At 47.3% G+C, this 13,857-nt stretch overlaps 1 protein-coding gene across 1 annotated transcript; it reads right to left on the bottom strand.

Moving 5' to 3' along the window:
• Positions 1–6,024: 6,024 nt before the first annotated feature.
• Positions 6,025–7,968, bottom strand: LOC135973004 (uncharacterized). Its single transcript, XM_065554181.1, has 2 exons — positions 7,037–7,968; positions 6,025–6,494 (listed from the first exon to the last, which is right to left on the bottom strand). Exons 1-2 carry the CDS (start codon positions 7,575–7,577, stop codon positions 6,025–6,027), a joined length of 1,011 nt encoding a protein of 336 aa, XP_065410253.1. The 5' UTR covers positions 7,578–7,968.
• Positions 7,969–13,857: the final 5,889 nt, after the last annotated feature.

Raw genomic sequence — 13,857 nt, 5'->3', positions numbered from 1 at the left:
CGCCTAGCATGAGCCCACAGCAGCCTAAATGGTCACTTTGGCTGCTGTGGGATCCCCAGTTTCTCTGTTATTGGGGCAGGAAGAATAAAGTGTTGTTATCCTGATTATGTGAATCAAGTACAGTGGAACTGTTTTATGACAGAGGGACTCGCCATCAACTAAGTAGCACTCACTAGACAAGGGTCCACAACCCAGTGAATTGAGAGGGGGTGGTGGATAGGTATTTGTACCTGATGGTATGGGTCCCTTTTGAGGGCCTGAAACACCAATTCTACCTCCTCCTCTCTCCACTGTGGCATATCAGAGCTATTTTTGATTCTATTAGTTAAAGGCTGCTGAGCTGGATTAACTTTGGGCCAATGGTGCTCCAGCATTGAGGATCCCCTACTACAAGCTGACATCTCTAAAGAGCTGAAATCACTGAGTGCTGTGTTAAGTAGTGGGGGGCCTGAAGCTATATTGTGGAGCAGCTGGCAGAGCAGTTTGTGGAACGACTGGAGTGGCTCACGGGACCGCTGGTGAAGCGGAGCAGCTGACAGAGCAGAGCAGTTTGCAGAATGGCTGGAGCGGCTCATGGGACGGCTGTGCGGAGCGGAGCGGCTGGCGGAGAGGCTCATGGTGAAGGCTGCAGCAAAACCCCATGGAGAGGTGGGGCAGTTGGCCTCAGGCCAAGTAAGGTGCCCCTTAACACCACTGGGCCCCCTCCCGCATTGCCACCCAGGCTGGAAGGTAAAACTCTGCAGATAAACTTTTGAACTCTGGGGCTGCACTGACCAGGGACAGAGACTTTTGGGTTGCTGGACTTTTGGGTGATTTTTGGGTTGCTGGACTTAAGAACCTGAGGGGAAAAGGACACTGCCAAATTTACTCGGGGAGTGGGTCTTTTGCTCATGGTTTGTGTTATGAATCCTGCTTGTGGTGTTTCCCCAACATAATACCGCATTATTTCCCTCCTTTATTAAAAGGATTTTGCTACACTCAGACTCCATGCTTGAGAGAGGGGAAGCATTGCCTCTTAGAGGCACCTGGGGCTGGTATGTAATTGTCCCAGGTCACTGGGTGGGGGCTCAAGCTGATTTTGCATTGTGTTATTGACATGGAACCCCTAGATACTGAACCCGGCCCTTGTTGCTGCCAACTCATACGGGCAGAAGGATTACACAGAATAATTCATGTCAAAGTGCATTGGGAAAGGCCTTGAAAAAGACTACAGAGAATAGTCCATTATATATATATATATATATAAAATAAAATTCATTTAGATTTATATACCTATCCATACACTTGAGGTGCCTTTAATGTAACTTTAAAATACATTAATATCCAGATATAACTTAAGTGCAGTAATAAATATAATATAAATATAGCTCACTGCCAACAAATCAAGACAATGACAAGCTCAAATTAGTCTACCACTTCAACAATTTTCCACTGTTAAAACTCCTTCCTCCCACCACCTCCTGACAATATTCAAATACTTGGGGGGGAATGAAGTTTGCTCATACAGATTAGTTTGGTGTTGGCCATTATAGGATGTAACATGTTGTATAAACAACAAATTGATTTTTTTTTTAGTTGGAGAATAAGTTTGTAAACCTGTTGCACTTACGGTGCTTACCCACCTACAGCAGCGGTGATTACTGGCTAAACTCAGTAAAACTGTTTTGCCTTCCCTTTACCCATGGGCAGACAGATTCTAGAGCACTATGACAGGGAGCAAATTCCAGGAGGAGGAAGTAACCAAAACAATCAACTCATTCATTGTTTATATCCTTTCTATAGTGGGATTCCAGGAAGGGGAGGGGAAAACAAACCAACAAAAAACATGTTTTTTTACAAGGTTGCTATTGTACAAAACAGTTATTGAGCAAAACAGGACCGGAAAGCTACTGTGTATGTAAGTACTTGCTCTGCTTGAATCCAATTTACCATTCTTTACCTTTTATTTTAGCAAGTTTATATCTTTGTTAATTGAATGCTCCTTTCAAACCCTTTTTCTCCTGTTGATTTAGCTCCAGTTTGCTGAAAGTATGTTTAGTAACGTAATGTGTCATTGGTTCATGATTGTCTTTCAAACCTCAGAGGAGGCAGCATGCTCCTGTAGAAACTATAGTGTACAGAGAGTGAGAGGAGCAGGTTTCTATACCTAGTGCTGTCACCCTGAGGCTTTCTGAACGTCAGTTAGGCCAAAGTTCTCAAACTTGAGCACCTAGATAAAAGTGGTCCTACTTTCAGGGGTTGAGTTAGCTGCCATTGATCAAGTGGGAGTTGTGGTTGCTCGTTGCCTCCATGGACCAGACCACTTATACCTCTCCATATGGATTTTGTGTACCAGTGTTTGAAAGACTGAGCTTTAAACTCAGTTAAGATGGGGGCTGAAAGGAACTGAGATCTCTGAATAGAAATGACTACAGATTGAAGGTAACCCCTCATTATCAACTCAGTATTCAAGTTACCTTGTCCTGCCCCAACACCTAACTTCTCTGGGTATGTCTACACTACGAAATTAGTTCGAATTTATAGAAGCCGGTTTTATTGAAATCGGTTGTATACAGCCGATTGTGTATGTCCACACATAAAATGCTCTAGGTGCTCTAGTCGGCAGACCGCGTCCACAGTACGAGGCTAGCGTCGACTTCCGGAGCATTGCACTATGGGTAGCTATCCCACAGCTATCCCACAGTTCCCGCAGTCTCCGCCGCCCCTTGGAATTCTGGGTTGAGATCCCAATGCCCGGATGATGCAAAACAGTGTCGCGGGCGGTTCTGGGTACATGTCGTCAGGCCCCTCCCTCCCCCGTCACAGCAACGGCAGACAATAGATTCGCGCCTTTTTATCTGGGTTACCTGGGTTACCTGTGCAGACAACATGGAGCCCGCTCAGCACAGCTGAGCTCACCGTCACCATATGTCCTCTTGGTGCCGGCAGACGTGGGACTGCATTGCTACACAGCAGCAGCTGCTAACTGCCTTTTGGCGGTAGACGGTGCAGTAGACTGGTAGCCTTCATCGGCGATCTGGGTGCTGGCAGCCGTGGGGCTTGCCTTTTGGCAGTAAATGGTGTATTATGACTGTTAGCCGGCCTATTACAAGTCGGGTCATCGCACGTTAGCAGAGTCTTCCCCGAGCAGCCGATTGTGCAATAGGCCTGAAGACCATCGTCATACACCGCCCCGTATTTGCTGCCAAGCACCCAGAAAGATGCCGAGGGCTATCAGTCACGCTGCACCGTCGTCTTAAGATGTAAAAAAATAGATTTTCTCTGTATTCATTTGCTTCCCCCTCCCTCCGTCAAATCAACGGCCTGCTAAACCCAAGGTTTTCAGTTTAATCTTTGGGGGGGACCAGTCTGTGACAGTTGTTTGTGTCTCTCCCTGATGCACAGCCACCGTTCTTTATTTTAATTCCCTGTGCCTGTACGCCATGTCGTCACTCGGCCCCCCTCCCTCCTTCCCCTAGGCCGTCAGATACTACGTTTGCGCCACAGCTCGAGCCGAGAAGCGGTTCGCGCCTTTTCTTTGAATTCTGGGTTGAGATCCCAATGCCCGGATGATGCAAAACAGTGTCGCGGGCGGTTCTGGGTACATGTCGTCAGGCCCCTCCCCCCTCGTCACAGCAACGGCAGACAATAGATTCGCGCCTATTTACCTGGGTTACCTGTGCAGACAACATACCACGGCAAGCATGGAGCCCGCTCAGCTCAGCTGAGCTCACCGTCACCATATGTCCTCTGGGTGCCGGCAGACGTGGGACTGCATTGCTACACAGCAGCAGCTGCTAACTGCCTTTTGGCGGTAGACAGTGTAGCATGAGTGATAGCCGTGGGGCTGGCAGCCGTAGTGCTGCATTGCACCAGCCCCTTCCAGGCGATGGTATATTATGACTGGTACCCATCGTCGTCATACTGGTATGGCTGTCAATCATGGCCACCTGGGCAGACATGCTACTGTTTTGATGATGACGGTTACCAGTCATAATATACTATTTTCTGCCAATTGCCCAGTATTGTCTGCTAAGCACCCAGAAGAGGCCGAGGGCGATGCTGGGTGCTGGCGGACGTGGGGCTGGCAGACGTGGGGCTGCATTGCTACACAGCAGCAGCCCCTTGCCTTTTGGCAGATGATGGTATTTTATGATTGGTAACCATCATCGTCATATTGGTATGGCTGTCACTCATGCTGCAGCGTCGGCTGCCACCTTAAGATGTAAAAAATAGATTTGTTCTGTGTTCATTTGCTTCCCCTTCCTCCGTGAAATCAACGGCCTGCTAAGCCCAGGGTTTCCAGTTTAATCTTTGGGGGCACCATTCTGTGTGACAGTTGTTTGTGTTTCTCCCTGTTCCTGTACCTGTACGCCATGTCGTCACTCGGCCCTCCCTCCCTCCCTCCCTCCCGCCCTCCTTCTCCTGGTCCATCAGATACTACTTTCGCGCCTTTTTTCTGACCAGGCGCCCTAGCTAGCACTGGGATCATGGAGCCCGCTCAGATCACCGCGGCAATTATGAGCACTATGAACACCACGCGCATTGTCCTGAAGTATATGCAGAGCCAGAACATGCCAAGGCGAAACCCGGACCAGGCGAGGAGGCGATTGCAGCGCGGCGACGAGAGTGATGAGGAAATTGACATGGCCATAGACCTCTCACAAGGCACAGGCCCCAGCAATGTGGAAATCATGGTGTTACTGGGGCAGGTTGATACCGTGGAACGCCGATTCTGGGCCCGGGAAACAAGCACAGACTGGTGGGACCGCATCGTGCTGCAGGTATGGGACGATTCCCAGTGGCTGCGAAACTTTCGCATGCGTAAGGGCACTTTCATGGAACTTTGTGACTTGCTTTCCCCTGCCCTGAAACGCCAGGATACCAAGATGAGAGCAGCCCTCACAGTTGAGAAGCGAGTGGCGATAGCCCTGTGGAAGCTTGCAACGCCAGACAGCTACCGGTCAGTCGGGAATCAATTTGGAGTGGGCAAATCTACTGTGGGGGCTGCTGTGATCCAATTTGCCAGGGCAATGAAAGACCTGGTGATAGCAAGGGTAGTGACTCTGGGCAACGTGCAGTCAATAGTGGATGGTTTTGCTGAAATGGGATTCCCAAACTGTGGCGGGGCCATAGACGGAACCCATATCCCTATCTTGTCACCGGAGCACCAAGCCACCGACTACGTAAACCGCAAGGGGTACTTTTCAATGCTGCTGCAAGCCCTGGTGGATCACAAGGGACGTTTCACCAACATCAACGTGGGATGGCCGGGAAAGGTACATGATGCTCGCGTCTTCAGGAACTCTGCTCTGTTTCGAAAGCTGGAGGAAGGGACTTTCTTCCCGGACCAGAAAGTGACCATTGGGGATGTTGAAATGCCTATCGTGATCCTTGGGGACCCAGCCTACCCCTTAATGCCATGGCTCATGAAGCCGTACACAGGCAGCCTGGACAGGAGTCAGGACCTGTTCAACTACAGGCTGAGCAAGTGCCGAATGGTGGTGGAATGTGCATTTGGACGTTTAAAAGCGCGCTGGCGCAGTTTACTGACTCGCTCAGACCTCAGCGAAAAGAATATCCCCATTGTTATTGCTGCTTGCTGTGCGCTCCACAATATCTGTGAGAGTAAGGGGGAGACCTTTATGGCGGGGTGGGAGGTTGAGGCAACTCGCCTGGCCGCTGATTACGCGCAGCCAGACACCAGGGCGGTTAGAGGAGCACAGCAGGGCGCGGTGCGCATCAGAGAAGCTTTGAAAACGAGTTTTGTGACTGGCCAGGCTACTGTGTGAAACTTCTGTTTGTTTCTCCTTGATGAACCCTCCAACCCCCCCCCCCCCGACCCGGTTCACTCTACTTCCCTGTAAACCAACCACCCCACCCCACCCTCCCCTCCCCTCCCGCTTGCAGAGGCAATAAAGTCATTGTTTTTTCACATTCATGCATTCTTTATTAGTTCCTTACAGAGGTAGGGGGATAATTGCCAAGGTAGCTGGGATGGGTGGGGGAGGAGGGATGGAAAAGGACATACTGCATTTTAAAACTTTAACTCTTATTGAAGCCCAGCCTTCTGATGCTTGGGCGATCATCTGGGGTGGAGTGACTGGGTGGACGGAGGCCCCCCCACCGTGTTCTTGGGCGTCTGGGTGAGGAGGCTATGGAACTTGGGGAGGAGGGCTGTTGGTTACACAGGGGCTGTAGCGGCGGTCTCTGCTCCTGCTGCCTTTCCTGCAACTCAACCATACGCTCGAGCATATCACTTTGATGCTCCAGCAGACGGAGCATTGCCTCTTGCCGTCTGTCTGCAAGCTGACGCCACCTATCGTCTTCAGCCCGCCACCTCTCCTCTCGTTCATGTTGGGCTTTTCTCATCTCCGACATTGACTGCCTCCACGCATTCTGCTGTGCTCTATCATCGTGGGAGGACATCTGCAGCTCCGTGAACATCTCGTCCCTCGTCTTACGTTTTCTCTTTCTAATGTTCACGAGCCTCTGCGAAGGAGAAACATTTGCAGCTGGTGGAGGAGAAGGGAGAGGTGGTTAAAAAAGACACATTTTAGGGAACAATGGGTACACTCTTTCATTACAAGGTCGCATATTTCGGCTTGCAGGCAGCCATCGTAGGCCACAGTGTTTTGGCTATTTTAACCTTCTTAGCATGCGGGAAAGGTTGCAAACAGCAGCGCATTTCCCATATCAAGGATGAATTGGGTTGTCCATTTAAAATGGGGTTTCAATGTAAAAGGAGGGGGCTGCGGTTTCCCGGTTAACATGCGGCACAAACACAAGTAAAGCCCCCCCCTCCCCCCACACGATTCTCTGGGATGATCACTTCACCCCTCCCCCCCACCGCGTGGTTAACAGCGGGGAACATTTCTGATCAGAATAGCAGGAACGGGCGCCTCTGAATGTCCCCCTTAATAAAATCACCCCATTTCAACCAGGAGAGCTTTCTGGAGATGTCCCTGGAGGATTTCCGCTCCATCCCCATACACGTTAACAGACTTGCTTGCTTTTTTTTTGTAATGTTTACAAATATTTACAAAGTTACACTCACCAGAGGTCTCCTGTGTGCCCTGAGGGTCTTGGGTGAGTTCGGGGGTTACTGGTTCCAGGTCCAGGGTCACAAACATATCCTGGCTGTTGGGGAAAACGGTTTCTCCGCTTCCTTGCTGCTGTGAGCTACCTACAGTACCTCCATCGTCATCTTCCTCGTTCCCCGAACCGTCTTCCCTGTGTGTTTCTCCAGTGAGAGAGTCATAGCACACGGTTGGGGTAGTGGTGGCTGCACCCCTTAGGATCGCATGCAGCTCCGCGTAGTAGCGGCAAGTTTGCGGCTCTGCCCCGGACCTTCCGTTTGCTTCTCTGGCTTTGTGGTAGGCTTGCCGTAGCTCCTTAATTTTCACGCGGCACTGCTGTGTGTCCCTGTTATGGCCTCGGTCCTTCATGGCCTTGGAGATCTTTTCTAATACTTTTCCATTTCTTTTACTGCTACGGAGTTCAGCTATCACTGCTTCATCTCCCCATATGGCGAGCAGATCTCGTACCTCCCGTTCGGTCCATGCTGGAGCTCTTTTGCGATCCTGGGAGGACTCCATGACGGTTACCTGTGCTGATGAGCTCTGCGTGGTCACCTGTGCTCTCCACGCTGGGCAAACAGGAAATGAAATTCAAACCTTCGCGGGTCTTTTCCTGTCTACCTGGTCAGTGCATCTGAGTTGAGAGCGCTGTCCAGAGCGGTCACAATGAAGCACTGTGGGATAGCTCCCGGAGGCCAATAACATCGAATTCCGTCCACACTACCCCAATTCCGACCCGCAAAGGCCGGTTTTATCGCTAATCCCCTCGTCGGAGGTGGTGTAAAGAAACCGGTTTAAAGGGCCCTTTAAGTCGAAAGAAAGGGCCTCGTTGTGTGGACGTGTCCAGGCTTAATTCGGTTTAACGCTGCTAAAGTCGACCTAAACCCGTAGTGTAGACCAGGCCTCTGAGAAGTAACTGATCTTCCTCAAATTTTGCATTCTTTCTCTCATTCCAGGATAGAATTTGTCTGGGAAGTTTGATTAAAAAAAACAAAACCAGTCAAAGCATTTTAAAGCTATGCTATTTTGAAAACTTCCCCAACCTGCACTTCTTTTCCACATCCAAAATGGCTTGGCTGATGAACTCAAAATTTGTTTTGTGGGCCTTGCTGAGGAGAGATGCCTTTTAGTTTTGGGAGGCACATGATTGAAGAAAAGATATATAAAGAGTTGTTTTTAAGCGTACAGGTCACCATCCAATACCCATTAAAGTCAATGGGAGTGCTTCCAGATTCCTACCGTTAACGTCAGCGTGTGGTGGATCTGGCACATAAAAAGCAACATTCATTGAATAATAGTTATAAATATTTACAGTAGAAAGGGTTTTTTTTATAACTTAAATGTTTATTAACATAAGCAGCCTGTCTTCTGACCCCAGCTCCTGACTGTGTGAGAAGTGGGGGCATGACCTGAAGAGCAGGAGACCAGGAGACTCAAGGCTTTTACAAAAGCTAAGACCATTAAATTCAGTTTAATTTCAATGGAAACCAATTTAAAAAACAAAACTTTCTGCAGTGTTTGTAACCCCAGCATTGTGCTAGCGCAGGGGTTCTCACATTCTTTATAGTGTGGACCACAGCTCCTGCCATTTGTGCCTCCTCTCCCCATCCATGATCACATAACATCCCGGTGGCAACTACAGCAATTGCTTACATGAAAGAGTCACACTGAGCAAGTATTTATGTACAGTATTAGTATTTTCTTTTAATTACTTTAGCAGCTGGAGATGAGAGGAAAAGCCACCCCCTTGTGACCAGCCGCCCATTCACAGACTGCCAGCCAGCACTCTGCAGAATAGCAGTGGTCTAGGGACCAGTGTTTGAGAATTGCTGTGCATGAAATTAAAAAGTGACTAGACTGTTTTCATTATCTCCACTGAGAGAAATACAAAAACTAAACAAGCAGCATGAGCAGTGGAAAATTAAAACAGATATTTAAAATTCTTTGTGTTATAATTATCAAAGTTATTAGTCACACAGGTCAGGCCATTTGTTTCTGTAGATATACAAAAATGCACAGGGCTATATTCTCCCCTCTGCCAAAATCAACAGACCTGGGGGTAACAAGGTGAGAGGCCATAAAAGGTGTAGGGCCAGCTCCATTACATATTTCCTCTTCCTGCGCTCCATTGTATGAGCTCTGTGCAGTTAGGGCTTCATGGATATTTGAGGATGGGAGAGGACAGAGCCAGGCAGCAGCAGTTCCCCACAGCCTGCTTCCATCCCGAAACCATGGATATCTGAGTAGGAACTAATGATACTTCTCGCAGGATAAGCTTCTACTGGTCCCTACAATAGTTGCAAGTGGTTATACGCAAATCTGATTGGAGAATCTGGTTGTTTGGAGGGTCACAGTGGAATTTGTTTCAGTTTCATCCCCATCACCTCTCAGAGATCACCAAGATTTCACCCGTTCAGATGGCTTGTGGTGTGCTAAAATGTGCTATACCTAATGTGAGAGGCAAAGTGGGTGAGTTAATATTGTTTATTGGACCAACTTCTGTTGATGGGAGAGATTAACTCTCCCCACTTTGCAAAATACACTGTTTTATATTGGTCAAATCCTGTTGTTTGCCTTCCAAAAGAGTAGTATCAGGATAATTCATGGCAAGGTAGATTGGGAAAAGCCAAGAAAAAGACCACAGAGAACAGTCCCATTTGTATACATAATGCAATTTATTTATTTACATACCTATAAATCTCCATTCATTCTAGGTGCCTTTAGTGTAACTTAAAATACATTAATATCCAAATATAACTAAAGTGCAGGCACTAATATAATCTAAATATAACTCACTAACAACAAACCAAAAAATTACAAGGTCAAATTTCTCTCCCATTTAAATCATTTCCCACTATTAAAATCCCTCCCCCCACCACCTTCTGACAATTTATAAATGCTGGAGAAACAAATATGAGATTTGACTATTATAGGATGTGACATGTTGCAAAAACAACAAATTGTTATATTTAGTTGGAGAATAATTTGGTAAATAGCTTTCACGTAAGCCACACCACAGGTGCAATAATTACTGTCTAAACTTAGTAAAACTGTTTTGCCTATGGACAGGGAGATTCTAGGGTACTAGGATAGGAAGCAAATTCCAGGAAGAGGAAGTAACCAAAACAATCAACTCAGTCTAGCTTACATTCTTCTACAATGGGATTCTAGGAAGGGGTGGAGGGAAAAAACAAACAAACAAACTTTCAGCAAAGTTGCCATTGTGCAAAACAGTTCTTGATAAAGACAGGGCCTGAAAGCTGCTGAGTATGTATGCACTTGCTCTGCTTGAGGGCATTTTACCATCACCTTTCACTTTAGCAAATGTATGTATCTTTGCTGATTGAACGCTGCTTTCAAGCCCTTTTTCTACTGTTGATTTATCTCCATTTTGCTGAAACTATTTTTTGTAATATAACGTGTCATTGTTTTTCAAACCTCAGCGGAGGCAGCATGTTCCTGTAGAGACTATAGTGTAGTGAGAGTGAGAGGATCAGGGTTTTATTCCTAGTGCTGTCACTCTGAGACTTTCTGAAAGTCAGTTAGGCTAAAGTTCTCAAACTTGAATACATAGATAAAAGTGGCCCTACTTTCAGGGGTTGAATCCCTATAGCTGCCACTGATCAAATGGGAGTTGTGGTTGCTCATTGCCTCTATAGATCAGGCCACTTATGTCTCTAAATATGGATTTAATAGCTAATTTTACATAATAGTCAGTGTTTAAAAGTAGGGTTGCCATCTTTCTAATCCCTGAAACCTGAACACCCCTGCCCCACCCCTTCCCCCAAGCCCATCCTCTTCCTCTGACGTCCTGCCCCACCTGTCCATCCTCCTCCGGTACTCGCTCCCCCATTCCCTGGGACTCACCTGCCACCTGCAGAACTGAAATGGGGGGAGCCTACCTGCCTGCCCCATCAGGGCACAGCGGGGCATGGCAGGGGTCAGTCCCTGGAACAAGGGTGTGGGGAAATTGGGGCACAGCAGGATGGTGGGGGAGGGTCCGTCCCTAGAGCGAGGGGCTGAGGTGGGGAAATCAGGGCACAATGGGGTGGAGGGAGGTAGACAGGTTACTCCCCCTCCCCCGGATGGCACTGGTACCCACAGGTGCTGGAACTAGGGGTGTGGGGCGGTGCTGCAGCACCCCCTGGCTTGAAGTGGTTTCCAGCGAATCCAGGGTTTACAGTTTGGTTCAATGGCTCTCAGCACCCGCACTATACAGATTGTTCCTGCATCCCTGCTGGTACCTACTTTGATGACTCTGGGAGCCAGCCAGTTCTCTCCAGCTGGCTGGGGCATGGGAAGAGCGGCAGCTGCTAAGCAGGGCTGCTCCTCCAGGCTCCAGCAGCAGCTCCTGCTCTTCCCACACCCCCACCCCGTGGCAGAGGCCAGTTACTGCAGGTAACCAGACTTTTAGTGTCTGTCAGTTTCCCTTTTCAATCGGACATTTTGGTTGAAAACCCAACATCTGGCAACCCTATTTGAAAGACTGGGCTTTAAATGCTCAGAAAAATGGGGGTTGAAAGTAACTGAGATCTATGAATGGAAATCAGTACAGATTAAAGCTAGTCCCTTGTTATCAGCACAGTATTCAAGTCCTCCTTCTCCCCGACTCCCTGCACTTAACTTTTCCAAGAAGAAACTGATCTTCCTGAAATTTTGTATTCCTTGTCTCATCCCAGAATAGAGTTTTTCTGGGAAGTCTGATAAAAAAAAATCAGACAAAAGAGTTTTAAGGCTATGGTATTGTGAAACCATCCTTTACATTTACTTTTCAAAACTTTTTTGTCCACATACAAAATGGCTTGGCTGATAAACTCAAAATTTGTTTTGTTGGCCTTGGTCAGGAGAGGTGCCTTTTAGTTTTGGGAGGAGCATGAGGGATGTAAAGATATATAAAGAGTTGTTTTTAAGTGTATAGGTCACCATCCATTAAAGTCTACAGGAGTGTGTCCAGAGTCCTTCCATTAACCTCCGTGCACGTTGGATCTGGCACATAAAAAGCAACATTCACTGAATAATAATTATAAACATTTGTACTATAAGTATTTCATAACTTAAATGTTTATAAATATAAGCAGCCCTTCTTCTGGTGTGTGTTAGAAGTGGGGGCATGACCTGAAGAGCAGGAGGCCATGAGACTCAAGGCTTTTACAACAGCTAAGACCATTAGATTCAGTTTAAATTCAATGGAAACAGATTTAAAAAACAAAACTTTCTGCAGTGTTTGTAACCCCAGCACTGTACTAGCGCAGGGGTTCTCACATTCTTAATAGTGTGGACCACAGCTCCTGCCATTTGTGCCTCCTCTCCCCATCCATGATCACATAACATCCCTGTGGCAACTGCAGCAATTGCTTACATGAAAAAGACATATTGAGAAAGTATTTATGTATTAGTATTTTTTTAAAGGTAGTTTAGCAGCTGGAAATGAGAGGAAGAGCCAGCCCCTTGTGACCAGCCAGCCATTCACAGCCAGCCAGCCAGCACTCTGCAGAATAGAAGTTGTCCGTGGACCAGGGTTTGAGAATCGCTGTGCATGAAAATCTGAAGGTAAATTTGGTAAAAAATGGACTAGTTTATTTTCATTGTCTTCGCTGAGAAAAATACAAAAACTGAACAAGTAGCATGAGCAGTGGAAAAATAAAACAGATATTTAAAATTCTTTGTGTTTTAATGATCAAAGTCATTAGTCATGCAGATCAGGCCATTTGTTTCTGTAGATATATAAAAATGCACAGGGCTATATTTTCCCCTCTGCCAAAATGAACAGATGGGGCTCTAACCTGGGGGTAACAAGGTGAGAGGCCATAAAAGGTGTAGGGCCAGCTCCATTACATACTCCCCCTTCCCATACTCCATTCTATGAGCTCTGTGCAGTTATGGCACCATGGAAATTTGGGGACAGGAGAGGAGAGAGTCAGGCAACAGCTGTTCCCTACAATGTGCTTCCATCTAGAAACCATGTGTGATGGGATCCCCAGGGTATAGCCTGGGACTGTGGGACCGCTGTGCCCCCTTAACTCTCCAGCCTGGGCTGTTTTTCACAATGCTTTGCTAGAGACAAGCAGCAAACCCCTCCTGGCACTGTTATCACTCAGCACAACTGCATGTGGAGCCCCATACCCAGCTAGATTGCATGAATGCTCCCAGAGCCACTCATAAATCACACAGAGAAAGGCACCAGCTGAATCCCCACAGCTCCGAGCCTTGTACCTCAGTAATACACCATCTTGCACTGCTCAAGACAAGCAATGCAAGTTTATTAATTGGTTCACCACTTCATCAATGGAAAGTGGATATACACCAGCCTTTGTTAACCTGAGCAGATTTACCAAACACTTCAGGCAAACTCACTGGTAAAGATAAACAGTAAAACAAGTTTATGGACTACAAAAGATAGATTTTAAGTGATTATAAGTGATAGGTAAAATGGCAGAGTGGTTACCAAAATCAAATAAAGTATAAGCACGCAGTCTAAACTCTCAACCCTATTAGACTGGGCAACATTGAAATTAAGCAGTTTTTTCCACCCCACTGAATATTGCAGTTCATAGTACACAGGTTTCACCCTTGAAACCTGGGCCAGTCTCCTCTGTTGGAGTCTTCAGTCTTCTGAATGTCCTCGTTGATCGCAGCATAGGTGGGGGGAGGAGAAAAGGCCAAGCACGGGGTCACTGTGTTCTGTTTTATACCCTTAGTCCATGTGCTTGGAGAACACAAGTCCTGGCATATCTGGGGGGGTATTGCTTGTCCCCGGGCAAGGTTGAGAAATTCACTTGGTGTGGCCTTATGCAGGTGA

Source organism: Chrysemys picta, chromosome 8 (genome assembly GCF_011386835.1).
Source record: "Chrysemys picta bellii isolate R12L10 chromosome 8, ASM1138683v2, whole genome shotgun sequence".
Lineage (NCBI taxonomy): Eukaryota > Metazoa > Chordata > Testudines > Emydidae > Chrysemys > Chrysemys picta.
This window is presented reverse-complemented; position numbering and strand designations above follow the sequence as displayed.